The sequence below is a fragment of the Berghia stephanieae genome, chromosome 10, assembly GCF_034508935.2.
Source record: "Berghia stephanieae isolate SIO BIC M18660-M18661 chromosome 10, UCSD_Bste_1.3, whole genome shotgun sequence".
Classification (NCBI taxonomy): Eukaryota; Metazoa; Mollusca; class Gastropoda; order Nudibranchia; family Aeolidiidae; genus Berghia; species Berghia stephanieae.
In genome coordinates this window covers 12813795-12837761 of record NC_088369.1, presented here as the reverse complement: position 1 = coordinate 12837761, position 23967 = coordinate 12813795, and the positions used below count along the sequence as shown (strand labels likewise).

General features: G+C 38.9%; 1 protein-coding gene across 1 annotated transcript in view; it reads right to left on the bottom strand.

Moving 5' to 3' along the window:
• Positions 1–343: 343 nt before the first annotated feature.
• The window catches only part of LOC144980537 (monocarboxylate transporter 5-like), a 53522-nt gene continuing 29898 nt past the window's right edge, over positions 344–23967 (bottom strand). Inside the window, exons 2-7 of the mRNA XM_078928195.1 lie at positions 20324–20582; positions 10624–10767; positions 8676–8819; positions 7644–7927; positions 3966–4794; positions 344–2615 (exon numbers count right to left, since the gene is read on the bottom strand). Coding sequence (XP_078784321.1) covers positions 2470–2615; positions 3966–4794; positions 7644–7927; positions 8676–8819; positions 10624–10767; positions 20324–20399 — 1623 coding nt within the window. The 5' untranslated portion in view covers positions 20400–20582 and the 3' untranslated portion in view covers positions 344–2469. The remainder of the gene's footprint in view (positions 2616–3965; positions 4795–7643; positions 7928–8675; positions 8820–10623; positions 10768–20323; positions 20583–23967) is intronic.

Here is a 23967-nt window from a genome sequence, read left to right as displayed (position 1 = left end):
ACTGTATAGCCACATTGTATTGTTATGATGCAGGCCTGTAATCAGTAAGTATACAATTAGTATATATTACTGTATAGCCACATTGATTGTTATGATGCAGGCCTGTAATCAGTAAGTATACAATTAGTTAATACTGTATAGCCACTTTGTATGTTATGAGCAGCTGTAATCAGTAAGTATCAATGTTTATACGACACATTGTATGTATATGCAGGCCTGTAATCAGAATACATTGTTTTTATGTATGCAATGTTGTGCTTTAGGTACTTAAACAATTGAAGGTTATATGAGAGCGCTGAAACAAAATACAATAATAACAAAATAGTACAATGTCAATCATTGTTTGTTTGTTTGTTTGTTGCTTTAGGTCTCTTCCAACACAATTGAGGTTATATGAGAGACCGCTGAAACAAAAAAACAAACAATCTAACAAAAATAGTACAAATGTCAATCAAAATCATAACCTAAAGATATCATAAGCTAAATTATAAATAACCAAGACAGGCAGAGGATTTACAGGAAAAAAAATATCCCCTGTCAAAAATACAATCACAAACCAAAGAAGCAGGATAGGCTAGTAAAGAGAAAAGAAAACGACATCACTATCGGATCGTACACCCATGCGAACATAGCCACATTGTATTGTTATGATGCAGGCCTGTAATCAGTAAGTATACAATTAGTATATATTACTGTATAGCCACATTGTAGTGTTATGATGCAGGCCTGTAATCAGTAAGTATACAATTAGTATATATTACTGTATAGCCACATTGTAGTGTTATGATGCAGGCCTGTAATCAGTAAGTATACAATTAGTATTATTACTGTATAGCCACATTGTAGTGTTATGATGCAGGCCTGTAATCAGTAAGTATACAATTAGTATATATTACTGTATAGCCACATTGTATTGTTATGATGCAGGCCTGTAATCAGTAAGTATACAATTAGTATATATTACTGTATAGCCACATTGTATTGCTATGATGCAGGCCTGTAATTAGTAAGTATACAATAAGTATATATTACTGTATAGCCACATTGTAGTGTTATGATGCAGGCCTGTAATCATTAAGTATACAATTAGTATATATTACTGTATAGCCACATTGTATTGTTATGATGCAGGCCTGTAATCATTAAGTATACAGAATTGTATAACTACACAGTTTTGATAATGATAATTTTTTGTTTGTTTGTTGCTTTAGGTCTCTTCCAACACAATTGAGGTTATATGAGAGACCGCTGAAACAAAAAAACAAGCAATCTAACAAAAATAGTACAAATGTAAATCAAAATCATAACCTAAAGATATCATAAGCTAAATTATAAATAACCAAGAACAAACAGGCAGAAGATTTACAGAAAAAAAAATATCCCTGTCAAAAATACAATCACAAACCAAAGAAGCAGGATAGGCTAGTAAAGAGAAGAAGAAACGATATCACTATCGGATCGTACACCCATGTGAACATCATAGGTATATGATTCAAGGGTGATGCTCCCATCCAACCACCCGCGATAATGATAAGGACTGCCTGAAGCCTGTGATCATCAAAATACTAATGAAAGAGTGAAAATGGACTTCTGAATAATTGTTCCCATACAAAGCCTCTCCATTTTCACTCCTTCATTAGTATTTACAGTTTAGATATGCTATAGGCGTGTATCGATACTAGTCAATTAGTTTACAAAACTATACAACTACACAGTATGGATATGCTTCATACATGTGTAGATACTAATTATTTCGTTAACAAAACTATACAGTACTGACATGATACAGGCTCGTTTAGATGCTATTAAATTTGTTAACAAAACTACATAACTACAAAGTATGAATATGATTCATACATTCCTGTTTAGATGTTGATCAATTTGTTAACAAAACTATACGACTACACAGTATGGATGTGATCATACATGTATAGATACTAATTATTTCCTTAACAAAACTATACATAATTGACATGATATACAGGCTTCTTTAGATGCTAATTAATTTGTTAACAAAACTACATAACCACTCAGTATGGCTATGATTCATACATTCCTGTATAGATACTAATCAATTATTTAACAAAACTACATAACCACACAGTATGGATATGATTCATACATATATAAATACTAATCATTTCGTTAACAAAACTATACAGTATTGACATGATACAGGCTTGTGTATATATACTAATTTATTTGTTAACAAAACTACATAACCACACAGTATGGATATGATTCATACATATATAAATACTAATCATTTCATTAACAAAACTATACAGTATTGACATGATACAGGCTTGTGTATAGATACTAATTAATTTGTTAACAAAACTGTATAACTACACAGTAAGGATATGATTCATACATATATACATACATGTTGATCATTTAGTTAACAAGACTAAATCACACTACACAGTATTGCTATGAAACAGGCTGGTATAGACCGTGACATAAATTTCAAAGTTTCCTCAAACGCTCTGCTCTCTTTGCGTCCAGACGTTTAATCAACGGGTATGTGAAGAGCAGGATGGCACCAAGACAAAGACTTAAGGAACAGACGACGCTGACGATAACAAAAGACCCTGTTATATCCTTAAGCCGACCTGAAAAAGAGATGGATAATATTCAGAAATTTTGTTTTATGTTTTAAGGGTTTTACGACGCTTGCAACACATTAAGGTTATATCAGCGCCGGTATAAATGGAAGAAATTGAAAGTTCTAGAATTACAATTAAAGCACCCAAGAAAAAGAAAGACACAAGGGGAATTGGTTCAAATAGGAAACAGATGTAGATTCCAAGAGCACATTATCTAAGTACTTAGTTTGAGATTACCTAAAAGTCTCATCCAGACACAAGCACAGGTCCCCACTAAGAGGAATACACTCAAATGTTTACAAATCATATAGAATATGTATACAAAACATACTACAGTGCATAACAGAGAGATGATTTATAAGGAAAAAAATATCATCTCCCAAAACTAACTATACATTTGACTGTTTCCCTCTCAGCCAGGACAAAACCAAGTAATCTCATTCCAAGACAAAGATAGAAAGCAAGTTGGAAAACAGATATAGGGGGATAGAAGACACAGTAAGTACCTCCCTGCTCCACTATGGGAGGTCAGGAACCCCACCCAAATTTTCAGAAATCACTTTATTTAAACTTTTAAACTTCAAAGAAGATACATTTTGAAATTAACAATTGTCCTATTAACAAAGTAACAAATCAAAGATCAAACAAAACAAATAACGAAATTAATCAACCCTAAACCAGTAAACTGCCGTACTCTGGAAAAACATGTATTTAAAAATTTGGCCAGAAAACTCGTCCTTTAAATATCGATCCACTTAAATGACCCTCATCTTGGCAAAAAACTCTCAAAGCTGGGACTTCGCAAAGTCTTCTTTTGATGTCCCAGGTCTGAGAGTTTTTTAACCAAGATAATGGTCATTAAAATCGATGGATATTTGAAAAATAACAACAACAAAAACAAGAAATTTACTAACAACAACAGTAAAACAACAACTAAAAACAAAAACAACAACAACAATGACAAAAACAATCACAAAAACAACAACAAACAAAAAGACAACAAAAAACAACAAACAAACAAAAAGACAACAAAAAACAACAGCAAACAAAGGAAAAAGAACAAAAACAACAACAAAAAGCAACAACAAACAAAAAACAAGGACAACAAAATTAATCAGAAGAGAAGCAACAATAACAACAACAAGGACAATGAGAACAAAGACAACAACAACTAATAACAATAACAACAATAATAATAATAATAATAATAATAATAATAATAATAATAATAATAATAATAATAATAATAATAATAATAATAATAATAATAATAATAATAATAACAACAACAAAAACATCATTAACAACATCATGATATATACTACAATAAGACATTATACTTCATGCACCGCTTACCCAAAACTGGATTACCAGCAGATGAGCCGATACCCTGTATAAAAAGCACCACAGCGAGGTTGCGTCCCATGGAAGCCAGCCCAACCAGATCCACAATCACCACGGCTATCATGCACACGTAGGCACCGCCTAGAAACCCGTACAGAAAGCAGTGAACGGCCAGCCAGGCAAACGAATCGGCAAACACAAACATGAATATATTGATCCCACAAAGCAGGCATGCAGTCGCTTTTATCTTGTATCGAGGGATGAGGTTCAGATCAGCAAAGAATCCGACGCTGATTCGGGCGATGAGATCCCCAATCCCGCTTATGGAGATTAGAAAAGCTTTGTCGTATTTCTCAATCCCTTTCTCCTTGACGATGGACGGCAGGAACAAGATGAAATTAAAGTACCCGAGAAAACACAGAAATGACACGGCCGTGATGAAGAGTGTCACATAATTCTTAAGTAAACTGAAATCAATGATTTTAAATACAGAGCTTTTGATCTGCTTACTTTTGCCATTCATCGGCAACATTTGTGTATTGGCAGTGTCTGGTGAGTTCGTAGACACCATGAAAATACTACCCTGACTTCCAAATATCATCCTCTTCTCCCTATCTAGGTTCTCCTCCTCATCATCAGCATCACTATCAACTATATCTAATGGACTTTTCTTGTTCACACCGCACCAGCCCACGGCTTTCCCATGTTCAGCATCACCGTTAAGTAAATGAGCAGTACGTTCAGGGTTTTCTTTCAAGGAAAGCAGTTTTTTCTCGTCATAGTTGCCTCCATTACAATCTTCCACCTTCTCGTTGCCTGCTTCGTATTTCACCATTTGTTTCTGGAAAGACATTTACAAATTAAACAAAACAAATGAAAATATTTGAATCACCAGGATAATATTTATAATTTTTGTCCAAACCCTGGTTAACCCAACTTTAGTTGTTTTGTTTTTTTAATTGAACATTTATATAGCTTAATATCCACTAAATGTGCTCAAAGTGCTTTACAAGGGGCCCTAGTCAACAGCAACACATAACATGTATAATGAGACAGGACACCTGTTAGGCGATATTACATATTTTCCACCAGAAACAATGCTGATAACGGCCATGTACTCGTTATACACCTGAGTATGGTGGGAAAAAGTGAGTACAGAGCCTTTTCCAAGGGCTCGACTATGCGCCGCTCAGAGTGAGACATGAACTCAGGACCTTCTGAACCAAAGGCCAGTGTCATACCACTAGACCTCATAAGCAAGCAAGAGATTTCAAAAACTACCGACATGAATGATTTAATCAAATGTCAAAATAAAGCTTTGTCATTGGATAAATTTACCCAATGTTTATTGGAGGAACAATCTTGGTCTAAAATTAGAAAACCACACATTCTTGGAGTATGCGAATGAAGCCATCGATTATGAAATACAATATTACAATAAATTAGAATACGATTCATTACTATAACATTTCATCTCCATTCGAAAAACCCTGTTTGGTATAAATTATGTATATTTATATACTATATTGATAGATAGAATAGCATCCTATCCAAAGGATAGCAAGTAATTGCTATTGTCCGTTTCACGCTATAGAAACCAGGATAAACTCTGGCTCCATGGACCAAATGACTCTGAAGGAGGTTTAACAGTTTTTAACATATATTATATACCTAATAGATATTTATATTTTGTTATCAAAATAATACCGTACGTGGTACATATTAAATGGGAAATCTTTTTAACTCCTTATTTGTATACTTACTCAAAGTACTAATGGACAGTTTTGTTTATTTAGTATTGAAATTTAAATCATTCAACCAGTAATTGCAAAATGGCTGTATCACTAATACTAGCGAAAGAGTGAAAATGGAGAGGCTTCGTATGGGAACAAAACAGACAATGAACGTTTTGGGTACAAACCCTTCGTCAGCACAACAGTACACAAATAAAAGTGTACTGTTGTGCTGACGAAGGATTTGTACCCGAAACGTCCATTGTCTGTTTTGTTCCCATACGAAGCCTCTCCATTTTCACTCTTTCGCTCGTATTTTATGATCACCGGCTTCAGGCAGCCCCTACTGTTTTCTACTGTATCACTAATGAGACCCTCCTTAGGAAATGATTACAAGGTCCACTTGTACAACTTGTACAATAAGGAAATAAAACTCCTGAAGCCAAGAGACTGAATCCATTCATTTACAAAAATTGTTTTTAAGGGAGTTATTTCCCTTATATGGTGCAGTAGGATTCTTCACTCCCATGAACAAAAATATTTATTATTATGTTGATTATTTAATGCTTCAAAATGAAAAATTGTATATGCAACAAATTCTTATAAGACCATTTGAAAACAGTTTACAAAAGTATGTCTCTTTAATTATAATTATTTAATCCTTTCCAAACAAGATAGTCAAATTCTCGTGTCCATAATTACATTTACAATTTATTTGTGTCTCCAATCCCTGATGTATTTCGATACAAACGATGAGTAATTATGGTACTTCCACATAAACCTGTTTCAATCATGAATTGCTCTAAAAAAAAATTATGCCCTTTCCGCCACGACATCATAGGATTTCGTCGCCTAGGCATTCCAAGAAGGAATATTATAGATAATTCATCAAATAAGATGTCTGATGTCAACAGGAATCACCCATGTTGTCCAAGTGAGCAAATTGGGGGTCAACAATCTTGCTCAAGGAAAAAAACGAAAGTGCCTGAAGCGGGGCTCGAACCCAGGTCGTTCCGGGTCTCCGTGCAATTCCTTAACCACTCGGCCACTTCGCCCCCATTGCTGTAAACACCCCCAAAACAAAACAAAATCAATAATTGCAATGAAAGATAATGCACATGTTTTGGTTTCCTTTAGTCTGGTGCTTTGTGATCAAGGTCTAGGGCCGGCAGTGTTTGAAAAAACATAAAAACCAGGAATTCACCAGAAAGAAGTATTTTAATAGAAATGTTTGACAAAAATTGTGCAAGTAGGGCTGCCAATTCAGGAGATAAAAATTTACGGAACTTTTACGCAAACACATTGACCGACACCTTTCTGAGTGCTGAACTCCAGTAAAAAGACATTATGTACTTCCTTTTTTTCCGTTTAGCGGATGATTGGAAAATATACGGAGGGTTTATAACATACTGAAAATTTACAACTTTGTGCAAGCAAACGTTTTGGGTGAAGGCAGATGTTATAAATAGTATGCGCTTGGCTCAGAAGCTCACACCATTAACGGACCAACACACAAAACTATGTGTAACCTTGAAGTTTATAGTCTGGTTAATACAGGTTAGTGAGAATTACTCATAAACCCTGATGGCAAAAATCAATAACAAAGACCTGTGCGACGTCAACGTCATTCTATCTATATTCGAATGAGTAAAGTAAAATGTTTGGATGTTATGGCATAAGTTTACAATGATATAGAATGGGAACACTTCTACTCCACAGGAAACCAACAATTTACCTCTTCTTCAAATGAGTAAAGTAAAACGTTTGGATGTTATGGCATAAGTTTACAATTATATAGACTGGGAACACTTCTACTCCACTGTACAATCTATGAAATCAACAATTTACCTCTTCTTCAAATGAGTAAAGTAAAACGTTTGGATGTTATGGCATAAGTTTACAATTATATAGAATGGAAACACTTCTACTCCACTGTAAAAGGAAACCAACAATTTACCTCTTCCTCCGCGGAAGGGACCATCTTCTCAGTCACAGGCTCGTACTGTTCAATGGGTCGAAATAGTAATCCTGAGACCGCACCGTGAAGGTAAAGAGCGGATATCAGGAGAAGGGTTCCACTCAGCCCATAATTTCCAAGGAGGTACTCCACTAGAGGGGGGAGGACAAACTGCCCGATGCTGGCTCCAGATAAGGCTAGGCCATTGGCTAACGAACGTCTGTGTTTGAAATATCGGCCAATCATGATCATTCCGTTGCCGTAGAAGCAGGAGTTTCCCATCCCTGGAGATTGAATTAAATGTTGAAATTGAAAAAAAGATAAAATAACACAAAATATTTTTTATTTTACAAAATGGATTGAAATCGTTCAAAGTGCCATTCCAGTGCAAAGGTGACTTGATTAGATAAATAAACGTTTAGCAATGAAAACAGCCTTGGAAGCTGGTGATATGTAAGGTATTAAAAAAATCGAGCTTTATATAGCGCATTATCCACTAAATGTGCTCAAAGCGCTTTACAAGTGGTCCCTGGACAACAGCAACATTTAACATGGATGATGGGACATGACGCCTGTTAGGCGATATTACAATTTTTCAGACGAAGACAACGCTGTTAACGGCCAGGTACTCATTTTACACCGGAGTACGGTGAGAGAATGTGAGTAAAGAACCTTCTCCAATGACTCAACTATGCGCCGAGCGCGAGGTTCGAACCCTTGACCTTCTGATCTGAAAGGGGAGTGTCATACCACAAGACCACATAGCCGCACATATAGCCGCAAGGTATAATATGAGGAAACCGTTTTAAAAAAATTAGTTTATAAAAATGACTGACATTTTCAACAACAAATTCTACTCAGATTATTCCAAAAAAATTTGATGGGGTTTTTAAAATTAAAAATAAGTAAGTACAAGAAGTGACCCAAACTCCTTGCTGACAAAGACCACATAGGCAAACATACAACAAACAAAAAAACCTTTAAAATGTTTGTGAAAAAAAAAATAAAAAATTACTACTCATTGCTACAAACCGTAAAACAGGCCAAAGGTAATGATGAAGAAGACAATGTTGTACAAGAGGCTGGAAAAGGCTATGCCAGCAAACCCGATGATGGAACCCACAACGACCACTTTCTGGATGGTGAAGCGTTCGGCGATGAGAATGGCTGTGGGAGCTGGTGGGATGAAAGGCATACCAGGGTATCAGGTCTATTAACTCACTCAATCCTAGAGATTTTTGCTACTTTTCAAAATTTGAAAAAAAATGTATTAAAAATGAGCATGTACATAGATAGTTTTATTCAACTATCATTAACATGCAAAAACTAAAAACTTTAAGCTTTGAGACTACGCCTATAATTTGTCTCATAAAAATGTAATAAATAGGCATGGGGTAAAAGTAACCCGGGTAAACTACGAATATAGTCGGTGTTAGGGTTGAGTGAGCTAAAACCAGTTTATAAAAAAATGTCGATTTTCAACATCAAATTCTACATACGGATTATTCTTAATAAAACCCACTCTGAAATCCATCTGTAAAACTGGTCTCATTCAGTCCTTTAATGTGAAATTCATTATAAGACACTGTTGCTTAGCAACAAGTCAATAATAAAGAAAGAAAGAAAGAAAGAAAGAAAGAAAGAAAGAAAGAAAGAAAGAAAGAAAGAAAGACAGACAGACAGACAGTCAGAAATAAAGAAAGAAATAAAGAAAGAAAGAAAGAAAGAAAAAGAAAGAAAGAAAGAGAAAAGGCCAAAGGTAATGATGAAGAAGACAATGTTGTACAAGAGGCTGGAAAAGGCTATGCCAGCAAACCCGATGATGGAACCCACAACGACCACTTTCTGGATGGTGAAGCGTTCGGCAATGAGAATGGCCGTGGGAGCTGGTGGGATGAAAGGCATACCAAGGTATATAAAAAATGTCGATTTTCAACATCAAATTATACATACGGATTATTCTTAATAAAACCCACTCTGAAATCTATCTGTAAAACTGGTCTCATTCAGTCCTTTAATGTGAAATTCATTATAAGACACTGTTGCCTAGCAACAAATCAATAATAAAGAAAGTAAAAAAAGAAAGACAGACAGACAGACAGACAGACAGACATACAGACAGAAGGAAAGAAAGAGAAAGAAAGAAAGAAAAAGAGAAAGAAAAATAGAAAGAAAGAAAGAAAGAGAAAAGGACAAACAGAAAGAGAGAGAAAAAAAGAAAGAAATGCTGCCAACAAAAAATTCAAAGAGGATGATTTGTCATGTAATCAGAATCCTCCAACCAAAAAAATATCTTGCAAATAAAGTTGCATACCCCCCCCCCCCCCCCCCCCCCCCGCCAACCCCCGGCTAAAAATTGGCAGTGCCTGAAATTTCCAGCCAACTTTAACCTTGGGGAAAGGAGAGGGGAGGGGTCCAAATAGCTCAGCTGGTAGAACACTTACTTCACACACAAAGTGACAGAGATCAATCCCGTGTGAAGTCAAGTTTTTTGGGGGTTTTTCCTGATCCCCTGGTCCATCCAGCAGTGATTGGGTAGCTGGGTCTGTTAGGTCTGGTAGAAAGTACTTTGCCATAGACTAGTGTGTCCAAAGGGTATTGTCCGTTTCACATTATAAAAACCCGGAGAAACTCCAGCTCCATGGGCCTTATGGCTCTGACCGTAGCCATCGTTAACATATAGCCCGACCCGACACTAGAACCCTCTAGGATTGGCAGTTTGACGTCATTTTTTAGTTCTGTGTAGCGTCTAGTGAGTTGTCGTTAGTAGAGCTCATGGAAACAAGTTATTTCATTGGTTGAACTATTGAATACAACTCACGATTTGTTTTCTTTTGTGGCAAAAGACTGGCATTTTGACGTCATTTTTTGGTCAGTGTCAGGCCATAACTTTACGCTCTGACAAGACTATTTTTGTACAATCCAGGATGAATGAAATATATAATATTAGATCAAAAATAGAATGAGGTGGACAACATACCCCCAAAGGCATAGACAAGCAACGTGACACTCATGGGTAAGGTAGCTGTGGCTGTAGATACACCAAACTCATTGATGAGGGCTTCCAGTATGAGGCCGTAGGACTTGGCAAGGCCCACCATGAAGAATACAAAGAGAAAGAAACCTGTGAGGAGGACACAATGATAATATAAATATAATGAATTTACAGCTGATGATGATGACAATGATGACGCTTGTTTTAGTTTCTTTCATTTTGTGTTGTTTTGTTTGTTTTTTGTTGATTTGTGTGTGTGTGTGATTTTTATTTTCTGTAATAGAACTCTTCAACAGCTAAAGCCATAGTCCTTCAGAGCCATTAGGCCCATGGAGCCAGAGTTTATCCCGGTTTCTGTAGCGTGAAACGGACAATAGCAATTGCTTGCTATCCTTTGGATAGGACACTAGTCTATCGCAAAGTACTTTCCACCAGGTCTAAGATACCCAGCTACCCATTCACTGCTGGGTAAACAAGGGGGAGTCCAAAAAAAAGAAAAATTTCTAGAAAACACACCGTGGGATCGATCTTGATCCCTTTGCGTGTGAAGTAAGTGCTCTACCAACTGAGCTGTCGGGACCCTCATTCTAACAGCTAACCTGTACATATATTCCCAAGTCTGATAACCTAGACTGTTATGGTCTCGTTTTTGTTTTTTGTTTTTAAGGGTTTTACAGCGCTTGCAACACATTTAGGTCATATCAGCGCCAGTAAAAAGGAAGAAAATGGGATAGTAAAAAGTTCTAGAATTACAATTAAAGCACCCAAGAAAAAGTAAGACAAAGGGGAATTGAGAACAAATAGGGATCAGATGTAGATTCCAAGAGCATACCACCAATGTACTTAGTTTGAAATCACCTACAAGTCTCATCCAGACACAAGCACAAAATCCAACAAAGAGGAACACACTCAAATGCTTACATTATACATTCAAAATAAAAATAATAATACATAACAGAGAGATGATTTACAAGGAAAAAAATATCATCTCCCAAAACAATAACTATGCATTTGACTGTTTCCCTCCCAGCTAGGATTCCGGCCAGTGCCAGGACAAAACCAAGTAATCTCATTCCGAGACAAAGACAGAAAGCATGTTGGATAACAGATATAAGGGGAGAGAAGACACAGTATGTACCTCCCTGCCCGCTATGGGAGGTCAGGATCCCCACCCAGTGTTATGGTCTCAATGTGTGTGTGATGGCAGGACCTCATTGTCAATAGCTAACCTGTACATATATTATTTCCAAGTCTGATAAGCTAGACTGTTATGGTCTCAATGTGTGTGTGATGGCAGGACCTCATTGTCAACAGCTAACCTGTACATATATTATTTCCAAGTCTGATAAGCTAGATTGTTATGATCTCAATGTGTGTGTGATGGCAGGACCTCATTGTCAACAGCTAACCTGGACATATATTATTTCCAAGTCTGATAAGCTAGATTGTTATGGTCTCAATGTGTGTGTGATGGCAGGACCTCATTGTCAATAGCTAACCTGTACATATATTATTTCCAAGTCTGATAAGCTAGATTGTTATGGTCTCAATGTGTGTGTGATGGCAGGACCTCATTGTCAACAGCTAACCTGTACATATATTATTTCCAAGTCTGATAAGCTGGATTGTTATGGTCTCAATGTGTGTGTGATGGCAGGACCTCATTGTCAACAGCTAACCTGTACATATATTATTTCCAAGTCTGATAAGCTAGATTGTTATGGTCTCAATGTGTGTGTGATGGCAGCAGCTTCTTATGGTTCACACTATTATGTTATGACGATCGACCCAATCAGCAAAGTCCGGTCCGCATTCGTGCACCGTCGCGAACCCGCCTGGTAGCATCGTCACAACACACCTTTCGACTAGATGCTCTGCCGTTTCAGGTTCTTGCCCACAGCGTGGACATATTGGACAGGAAGTTAGACCCCACTGAGGTAACGCACCGGCCGTTAGGCAGCTCCTCGACCGAAGCCGATTCGCAGCTACCCAGTGTCTCCTCTTACTGGTATCAAAGCCTGGCAACTTCTCACCAAGCTTAGAGGAGTGTAGGTCCCCGCCCCCACGAGGGATTGAATTCGTCCAAACCGACTTCCATCTCGTATGTGCAGCTCTGTCCGTAGTCAGGGATTCTGCGTACAAGGGTTGCCGGGACTTATTTCGGCTCGAAACGGGGGCACCGTTCATTATGCGCATGAGAGGGGTATCCCCATTCCCTCTCTCTTTGATCTTACTCAGCCAGTTTCCCGTAATGGTCTCCCTCCGGACATCGGGGGGCTGGATCGCTGCCATTACCGGGCCCCATTCTCTAGGGGTTGTTGCTAGCGTTCCCGACACTATGTGCATCGACTTGCGAAGTTTTACATCCACCTTCTCAACGTTTCTGCTTCTACCCCACACTGGAGCGCAATACTCCGCGGTGGAATAGCATAGTGCCAGGGCGGATGTTCTCAGGAGCGCTTGGCTAGCGCCCCAAGTCGATCCCGCCAGCTTCCTCAGAAGACTATTCCGCTTCTCTATCTTCCGGGCAACCCCTTCGAGATGGACCCGATAGGTAAGACTGCGATCCAACGTCACCCTTAAATATTTTGGACGCGGCTCATATGGGAGTGGCTGGTCCCCGACTAGGACATTCAGTTTACGGGTGTGCCAACCACTGCATAAGTGAAATGCAGTGGCCACGGTTTTTGAAGTGTTCATCTTCAGGTACCACTTGTCAAAGTAGGATTTGAGTCTGGTGACGTCCTCGCTGAGTACGCTCTCGAGACGGGTCCACACTTTACTCTGAGTAACGAGTGCCCAGTCGTCTGCGTATCCCAGCCTCAGGGAGGAAGTGTTCGGCATATCGCTAATGTAAACGTTAAACAACATTGGCGCAAGTACTGACCCCTGAGGGACCCCATTCTTCAATTTCCTAACTTTGCTCGTGACGTCTCCCAGCGCGACGTGGAATTGCCTTTCCCCTAAGATCGAATAGAACAACTTCAAGGTCTTTTTGCACCTTATGATTTTTGCAAGTTTGAGCATTAACCCATCGCACCAGACCGTATCGTACGCCGCTGATAGGTCTATAAACACAGCACCTGTTTGCTGTTTTCTCTCGAACCCGTGCTCAATATGCTCTGTAAGGGCAATGACCTGCTCCGTGGTGCACCTCCCTTCCCTGAAGCCTGCCTGCTCAGGTGGCAGGGCAGCGTCTAGGACCGGCCCCCATCGGTTTAATAGAACACGCTCCAACAATTTGTAAAGACAGCTCAGCAGCGATATGGGTCTGTAACTGTCTGACTCCTTCGCCGGCTTCCCTGGCTTCAGGATGGCAACTATCTTCGCATGCTTCCACACTTGTGGAAGCTTTCCGTTTGCAAGGATGTCAGACATTGCCTCTGCTAGCCAGGCCCGTGCCCTGGGGCCCAGATGCGTCACCATATCGGGATATACACCATCTATCCCAGCTGCTTTGCCGTTCTTCACTTCGCTAATGGCTGCACCCACTTCTCGGGGACTGAACGGGGCCGTCCAGTCCGACTCCTCCGCAGGTAGCGAGTCCAAAATCGTACGGTACGCCTTGCGGACACCGCGCTCAAAAGCCTGATTAGGGACCCGCTTGCTACGGTTCTTAATATTCTTGGCAATTGTGTCTGCCTCGCATTCCGGTGCAGCCTTCGCGAAATTCCGATCTGGGTCCAATTTCTTTATCAAACGCCAAGCGTGGCGGCTGGAGTGTGTAAAGTCGAGACTTTCCACGGTCTCCTGCCACCGTTGCTTCCTTCCCTCTGCCAGAGACTGAAGTAGTCTATCGTCTGTGTCCTGGGACTGGGTCTGCTGGTACTCTCGGTACAGCTCTTCCGACTCTGCTGTCCAGCAAGGGGTGTAGAATTTCCGTTTGCCCCGTGGAATAGAGCGTTGAGCGCTCTTAACCAGTAGCCTACTAAATCTGGTTATATTCTTGGACTTGGGAGGAATGGCAGGGCAGACCTGCTCGATATAGGAACTGAATTCCTCCCAGTCAGCCTTCCTGAAATTCCATCTGCAAAGTGGGAGAGACTGCACCCTCGGTATTGTCACCCCAGCTGTGACAAGAACCGGCCTGTGCTGGCTATGCGGAAAGTCCCCGAGGACTGTCCGCTTCACCTGCAGCGGTTCACCATTCGCGCCTTTCGTTACGAGGGTGAGGTCTGGAGTGTACTCCTTCTTATGGCGGGTACCCCGGAAGGTACCCTTGGCTGCAGGATTGTACACTAGGTGTAGATCATTACAGTCCATCCATGAGCGGAGTTGTCTTCCTGCCTCGTTGCAGTCTCGGTAGCCCCATTCGTGATGGTGGCTATTAAAGTCTCCCAGACAGATGGAAGGATGGCTGACCACCGGGACCGGTGGTGTAGCCCTAGTCCCTCTAGGTGGTTTGTAAATATTATGCAAACACAGTCCACCTACTTCCACTGAAATTCGGTTCACCCCATTGCTGTCCGTTACGCTCTCAATGACCCTTACCTTCGATGGCTCTTTAGCGTAAACGCTAACCCCTCCTTTGAGCCTCGAGGTGTCCTCGCGTTGGACCACCGTATAGCCTGGGATCTGGAATCGGGAAGATTGCGCGCCTGAATAAAGGTGGGTCTCCTGTAAAAGGAGGATATCTATGCAATGAACGGCCAATAGCTTTGATAAAAGCTCGTTTTTTGCCATACTCTGGCTCTCGACGTTCAGGGACAATATACGCGTCAGCTCGCCATCCCCGCCGTCGCATTTTCCGATCGGCAGGCCGCGAATCGATTGATGCATGGGACGTTTGCTTTTTTCTCGGACGTGCCGACGACCCTGGCGACACAAACGCGGTATTATTTGGCTAGGCGGCAGACCGCTTCGCCATTGACGGGACTGATTGGGACTCGACATAAGGATAATAGTGTGGCGCTGGGATAGGGCTGCTATTCGGGCACCGGGTTTGGATCAAATTTAGTCACACACCGGGGCGAGCAGCTCATGTGGCTCGTTGGCTCGATACCCGGGATGGTCTCGTGACGGTCGACCGGGGTTTACACCTTTGCCCTCCCGTGTGCCTCAAGCCCCCTCACCAACTGCAAGGTAAAGATCCACGAGGGGGTGTGTTATGGCAGGACCTCATTGTCAATAGCTAACCTGTACATATATTATTTCCAAGTCTGATAAGCTAGATTGTTATGGTCTCAATGTGTGTGTGATGGCAGGACCTCATTGTCAACAGCTAACCTGTACATATATTATTTCCAGGTCTGATAAGCTAGATTGTTATGGTCTCAATGTGTGTGTGATGGCAGGACCTCATTGTCAACAGCTAACCTGTACATATATTATTTCCAAGTCTGATAAGCTAGACTGTTATGGTCTCAATGTGTGTGTGATGGCAGGACCTCATTGCCAACAGCTAACCTGTACATATATTATTTCCAAGTCTGATAAGCTAGATTGTTATGGTCTCAATGTGTGTGTGATGGCAGGACCTCATTGTCAACAGCTAACCTGTACATATATTATTTCCAAGTCTGATAAGCTAGATTGTTATGGTCTCAATGTGTGTGTGATGGCAGGACCTCATTGTCAATAGCTAACCTGTACATATATTATTTCCAAGTCTGATAAGCTAGATTGTTATGGTCTCAATGTGTGTGTGATGGCAGGACCTCATTGTCAACAGCTAACCTGTACATATATTATTTCCAAGTCTGATAAGCTAGATTGTTATGGTCTCAATGTGTGTGTGATGGCAGGACCTCATTGTCAACAGCTAACCTGTACATATATTATTTCCAAGTCTGATAAGCTAGATTGTTACGGTCTCAATGTGTGTGTGATGATTTCAAAGTTTTAATTAACCCCCGATAATAATTTTTAATCTCCCTCTGTAACAGAAACAGATGATGTTTATTGTGCTGTGAGTCATATCTGTACGATGACACAGATTCCATGAACTTTTTGTATTTTAACTTTTGAACAAGCTGTTCCCAACTGTTATGCAACCAACCTTTAGCGCGCTGCAATGGAAACGAAATAAATTATTCAATAATCCTTTAATTACATCATAATTATTTTTTTTAATTGAGCATATATATATATATATATATATATATATATATATATATATATATATATATATATATATATATATCGCAGAATCCATTAAACGTGCTCAAAGTGGGTCCCTGGCCAACAGCAACACTTAACATTTAAGATGGGACATGATGCCTGTTAGGCGATATACAATTTTTCAGACAGAGACAACGCTGTTATTGCCCAGGTACTCATTTTACACCTGAGTACGATGAGAGAATGTGAGTAAAGAGTCTTTTCCAAGGACTCAACTAAGCGCAGAGCAGCGCTCGAACCCAGGACCTTCCGATCTGAAAGTGAGTGTCATACCACTAGACCACATAGCCGTACATCGTCAACATCATGTCTTTTCCCTCCTGGACGTGGCCTCCACAACTGTAACTGCCATCCAAAACAAGCCTCTGTCCTGCTCCATCACTGGCTTATTCATCCATTCGTTGATGTCTTACGACCGTATTCTTCCACATGGTCTCCCTCTCCCTCTTTTACCCTCCACAATACCATCTAGAATAATTTTTTAGAAGGGTGTCATGTCTCTTGATCATCATCATCATCAAGTGCCAGGCCTGTGGCCGACATCGGCGATCATGTCCCTCCAACCATATCTGTCCTCAGATCTTCTCAATAGCTCGATTCCTGTTCCTCCTCCACCAATCCATCTGTTCAGATTGTCAATGTAATCTATCTTGATATGTCAACAAAAAAAAAAAAGGCAAGTTATAGTTCTGTACCATCTTGATGACATGTGGCTCCTTATTACCCAAGGACTCTTTCATATTTTGGTTAGGTTCCTTTGCTGTCCAGGAAATACGAATAATTTTCCGGTAGCATTTCATTTCAAATGCATTGATTTTATTCTCATCGATTTTAAATTCACCATCATCATCATCATCATTGCCCTTTTCACCCTGGGTCAGGGTATAGGCCACGGACAAACAGTTTCCATCCTTCTCTATCTTGAGCTAATTTTTTTAAATTCACCATCATCATCATCATCACCATTGCCCTTTTCACCCTGGGTCAGGGTATAGGCCACAGACAAACAGTTTCCATCCTTCTCTATCTTGAGCTATTTTTTTTTAATTCACCATCATCATCATCATCATCATCATTGCCCTTTTCACCCTGGGTCAGGGTATAGGCCACAGACAAACAGTTTCCATCCTTGTCTATCTTGAGCTAATTTTTTTTAATTCACCATCATCATCATTGCCCTTTTCACTCTGGGTCAGGGTATAGGACACAGACAAACAGTTCCCATCCTTGTCTATCTTGAGCTAATTTTTTTTTATCTCATTCCATGTCTTATCACTTCTGTGTATATCACCTTCTTTAACTCTTCTCCATGTTCCCCGTGATTTTTAATTACACCCAATTTAATAATATAGCCCGTGTTATTTGTCCCTCATTAGATCTGTTCACCTTTTTTTATTTCGGTCATCTCCTTTGTATCATTGGCCAAAATAAGGATTTAACGATTTGACCCTCATAAAAATTAGCAATGAGGTCAAGATATCGTTAAGTTCAAAATCAACTTTGTTTAAAACTGGGAGCATGTGGTTAATTAACGATTTGACCCTCAGAATGATAAGCAATGAGGTCAAGATAGCATTAAGTTCAAAATTGTTTAAAACTGGGTTATCAATCTTTCTTGAGATCCTATTGCCTTCATGGGTTTGTTTGTCTCTTTGTTGGTTTGTGGTTGTTGGATTTTTGTTTTTTTTCTTTTCGTTTTTGTTTTTTGATTTTTGTTTTGCATTGAAACCCATAAATGTAGTCAATTTGGGGGGGGGGGGGGGGGGGGGGGGGGGGTATTTTTTTGCATGTATGTTTCTGTTTTTTGTTGTCTTTTCTGTGTTTTATAATTTGGTTGGGGTTTTTTGTGGGGTTGTTTTGTTTTTTTTTTGCTTTTTTTTTTTTTTTTAAAATGCGCTTTGAGGTTTCGACGAAAGGCTCTATATCTTTATTATTATTATTATTATTATTATTATTATTATATTATTATTATTATTATTATTATTATTATTATTATTATTATTATCATTATTATTATTATTATTATTATTATTATTATTATTATTATTATTATTATTATTATTATTATTATTATTATTATTATCATTATTATTATTATTATTATTATTATTATTATTATTATTATTATTATTATTATTATTATTATTATTATTATTTAATAATAGGACCACAATATAAGTTTATAAATAGGACTTCCATATATATATATAAGTTTATGGCTGCAAGCAATGCTAATGGTAAAATTGTCATAACCAAAAAAAGATACATGATAATATGTAATATAAAAAAGACCTATCAGATACTACATGAGCATAATACTCTTCAACAGTCGTAACGTCACTTCCTTCCTAATGACGCATGGTAACTTAGTAACCCTGGCTCTAAACTATCGGAACAATGGCGGACGCCCGTATGAAATATTTCTCCGGCGAGCATAAAAGCGTATCCAGAGGAAAAAAATCCATAAATTTGATAATGTTTTGACTTTTACACAATCTGTTCACAAGGCATATGAAAAGTTCTAGCCAGCATGAAGAATAAAAAGTAATAATTTTCTTTGTTTAGAACCAAGATGACCGCCGTTGCCGGGCGGCGTGACATCAGACTACTGAATCCAGTTAACCGGTAGATAACCACGCCTCTCGGACAATCGTCATCATGTAAACAATGGCAGTGATTGGTAGACACAGCAAACTACACAGGTTTTACTATCGATGGTATGTGTTAAGTAAAATACCCACTGTTTTACCGCTTGATCAGTAGAATCAGCACAGAAAACTATGTGTAAACTTAAACGTTTTTAATATGATCGAGAAAATCGTGTGATAACTAGTCATCCATTTGTCAATATAAAAACAATAACAACGATCAGATGGAGGTTGAATTCGTACACGTTATAGTTTATTGTTTGTTTTGTTTTGTTTTTAAGGGTTTTACGGCGCTTGCAACACATTAAGGTCATATCAGCGCCAGTAAAAAGGAAAAATGGGATAGTAAAAAGTTCTAGAATTACAATTAAAGCACAAAAGAAAAGGTGAGACAAGGGGGAATTGGTTCAAATAGGGATCAGATGTAGATTCCAAGAGCACACCGTCAGAGTACTTAGTTTGAGATTACCTAAAAGTCTCATCCAGACACAAGCACAGGTCCCAACTAAGTGGAATACACTCAAAGTTTTAAAAATCATATAATATAATATGTAAACTAAACATAATACAATGCATAACAGAGAGGGGATTTACAAGGAAAAAAATATCATCTCCCAAAACTATAACTATACATTTGACTGTTTTCCTCCCAGCCAAGGAACTCCGGCCAGGGTCAGGACAAAACTAAGTAATCTCATTCCAAGACAACGATAGGAAACAATTGGAAAACGGGTAAGGGGGGATAGAAGACACAGCATGTACCTCCCTGCCCACTATGGGAGGTCAGGATCCCCACCCAGTTATAGTTTATAAACAACCAACTATGTTTGTCCGAGCACGTGTGAAGGTGTGTCGCAAAATCCATGTTTTGATTGGTGAAAAATCTACTGGTTAATTGTAATTAGTCTATGACTCACCTAGACAGATCATCCAGGCCCATGCCCTGTCGATAGGGGGCTGGCCTCTGGACACTGTTGTTTTTGTGCCTGCCATGATAATAGTGATAATCTCTCAACCACGGACGATGAAAATAAAAGACGTATCAGCCCTCTGGTCAAAGACTGACACTCCAAGCAGCGATCTGGTTACAGTTCAAGGGAGGCTACAATATGGGGCATCTGACAGGGTCATCATTTCCATGCGTGCATCCATACGTAACGTTTGGAAAGCTGTAACCTGAAGATACGGGGATGAATATAGATATGCAATATAATCTCTGGATAACGACACAACGGCATCCCCTGGATAATAATATTAATAGTTAAATTTATTTATATTGCGCCCAATCATCTATACAATAAAGCTCTAGGAGCATAACAATAACATCAATCCATTTAAATCTCTCTCTCTCTCTCTCTCTCTCTCTCTCTCTCTCTCTCTCTCTCTCTCTCTCTCTCTCTCTCACTCACTCTCCCTCACACACACACACACACACACACACACACACACACACACACACACAAACCTTCCACCATCCAACTATCTACCTATTTAACATATATAAAAATAAAATAATAATAATAATAATAATAATAATAATATATATAATATATATATATATATATATATATATATATATATATATATATATATATATATATATATATATATATATATATATATATTCGCATATTCCTGTGATCATCGTTTGCTCAAATAAAATAACTAATAAATTAAGAATTCTCAAAATAAATAAGTTTTTATGTGGATCCCGAAGGCGAGTTGAGTGGGGACGCCACGAGGTGATAGGGAGAGATTGTTCCAGAAAGACCGTGCAAAGTGACTAAAGGATAAAATATCAGACAGTTTTTTACCCTTTTTCGACCAATCAGAACATAATATGTCTACTACACTGTGTGGAATCACCTCCATTTCAAATGTGACCCATCGTCTCAAAACGGTATTATGTCGGAACGAACCATATGCGAGCATAAAAGCGTATCCAAAGGGGAAAAAAACATAAATTTGATCATGATTTGACTTTTACACATTCTGATCACAAGACATATGAAAAGTTCTGGCCAGCATGAAGAATAAAAAGTAATGATTTTCTTTGTTTAGAACCAAGATGGCCGCCGTTGCCGGGCGGTGTGACATCAGACTACTGAATCCAATTGGGGGCATTTCATTTATGGGTGTTAATAATTTTATAATACATGACGGAATAGCCGGGAAAACAATGGCAGCCTCTTTCACTTTATTAATTATTTTTTTCATTTTTAAAAATCAATTGTTTTTCTATACATCATTCCAAATTTGATATTATTGTGGTTAATACCTAGTTGTTGTGTTATTCTTTTTTTTTTTTTTTTTTTGGTTGTAGTTTGTTTTTGTTTTTGTTTGTTTTTTTTTTTTTTTTAAATATCGTAAGATTTAGATCTACTAATTTTAAGTGCTTGTAACTTATGGTGCTCTTAAATAAAAAGGTCGGTAATCAAAACTCATCAGCAGCATCACATGGATTGTAGTTAATACGTATCAATATAGTACGGGATGTGAGAATCTGCGTTCTTGTGTGATAAGTATCATACTGGCCTGTCTGTCCCTCCAGGAAAATGCCACCGCATCGCATAATTTTGCCTTCCGCATGACTTTGCCGCATATTTCGTCATTTTTTGTTTAGACAAAAAAAAATTACAGAAAAAAGTCTTTGCCGTGTACCTATTTATTCCTGTTCTAAATAATAATAATAATAATAATAATAATAATAATAATAATAATAATAATAATAATAATAATAATAATAATATATAATAATAATAATAATAATAATAATAATGCTGAAAACTTATGTAGCGCATTCGGAAGTAATGGAGTTCACGAGCAGTGAAGACGTCTAGCTACTTGTGAGTGGTTATGTCAATCAAAGATATTTTTCTCGCCGAGTTTCCGCGTCCTTTCCCGACTATGATTTCAGCAAAGAAATTCATTCTCTGTTACTTTTACCGGCATCTCAGTACGAGGCCGTCTTCTGCTTTCCTTTTACCAGAAAGATAAAGTTGTCCAGTCTGTCCCTCCAAGAAAATGTCACTGCATCCGCAAAGATGCGGCCGCATAATTTTGCCTTCCGCATATCTTTGCCGCATATTTTGTCTTTATTTTTTGTTTATTCAGAAAAAAAGTCTTTGCTACATATTTGGCCCTTTAAAAATAATTTGAGTTTTGGCGTTTTAAAATAAACACCTGGCATACGATTAGTGGCTGATTGTAATGCTTAGCAGAATCGATTGATGTACGAAGACCAGGATTTTTTTTTAAAACCCCAATATACTTCAGGCAAATTGATACAGTGGAATCCGCATTAAGTCAACACTCTTAAAGTCAACTCCAATATCAGTATTCCATTGTATTGATAAACTAAGATGACCCCCAATACTGTCCAAAAGTTTAAGGTTTAAAATGTTTGGGCGTTGGTTGTTTTATCTATATTTGAACAGGGCGAAATTTTTAAAAGGTGCTTTTTTGCCAGTGTACACAGACACGCCCAAATATCAAAATATTATGTAAACAATTTTATCGACCCAGCCCAACGTTCACTATGCCCAGATATCATAATAATATGTAAACAATGAGTCCACTTGCACATCAGAAGTGATGGGAAGCTATTCAATCCGGCACGGCTGAGAGCAAAGACCAAGGTCCGCACAGTTCTCATAAGGGAAATGCTATTTGCAAATGTGCAGCTCTATGCTCGCACACCGATGAAGACCTTCAGCGGCTGATGGACAGGTTTTCCCACGCAAGCAGGGAATTCGGGCTGACGATCAGCATCAAGAAAACAAATGTCATGTGCCAGGATGTCCCCTCTACACCAACAATTCGCATTGACAACGAGGAAATAGAAGTCACTGATCACTTCATAAACCTGGGCACAACCATCACCAGCAACCTCTCACTTGATGCAGAAATAGACAAGCGCATCGCATCGCCAAAGCTACCGCTGTCATGGCACAACTGAGCAAGAGAGTGTGGACCAACAAGCAACTCACTTTGAAAACCAAACTCAAAATCTACCAGACATGCGTACTCAGTAGCCTACTGTATGGCAGTGAATCCTGGCAACATATGCCAGACAGGAGAACCGCCTGGAAAACTTCCACATTCGCTGTCTACGACGAATTCTCGGCATCAGGTGGCAGGACAGACTCACCAACAATGCAGTGCTAGAAAGAGCGAACTCCCTCAGTATGCATCTCATGCTCTGCCAGCGAGGTTTGCGATGGCTTGGTCACGTACACAGGATGGACGATGGGCGCATACCCCAAGACACCATGTACGGTGAACTAGCTTCTGGACGGCGACCAACCGGTGACTATTCCAACCACTTTGGTTGGCGGGGGGGAGGGAAAGAGAGAGAGAGAGAGAGAGAGAGAGAGAGAGAGAGAGAGAGAGAGAGAGAGAGAGAGAGAGGGGGGGGGGGGAGAGGAGGTGGAAACTTTCATTGTCATAGAAATTATCCTTTTGAGTGTTCTTCTTTTCGCTCCATTAGTTTGCATATTTATAACTGCTCCAAGAAAACACATTGTTCGAAGTTGGAGAATGGAAAGAATGTAGGAGTGCA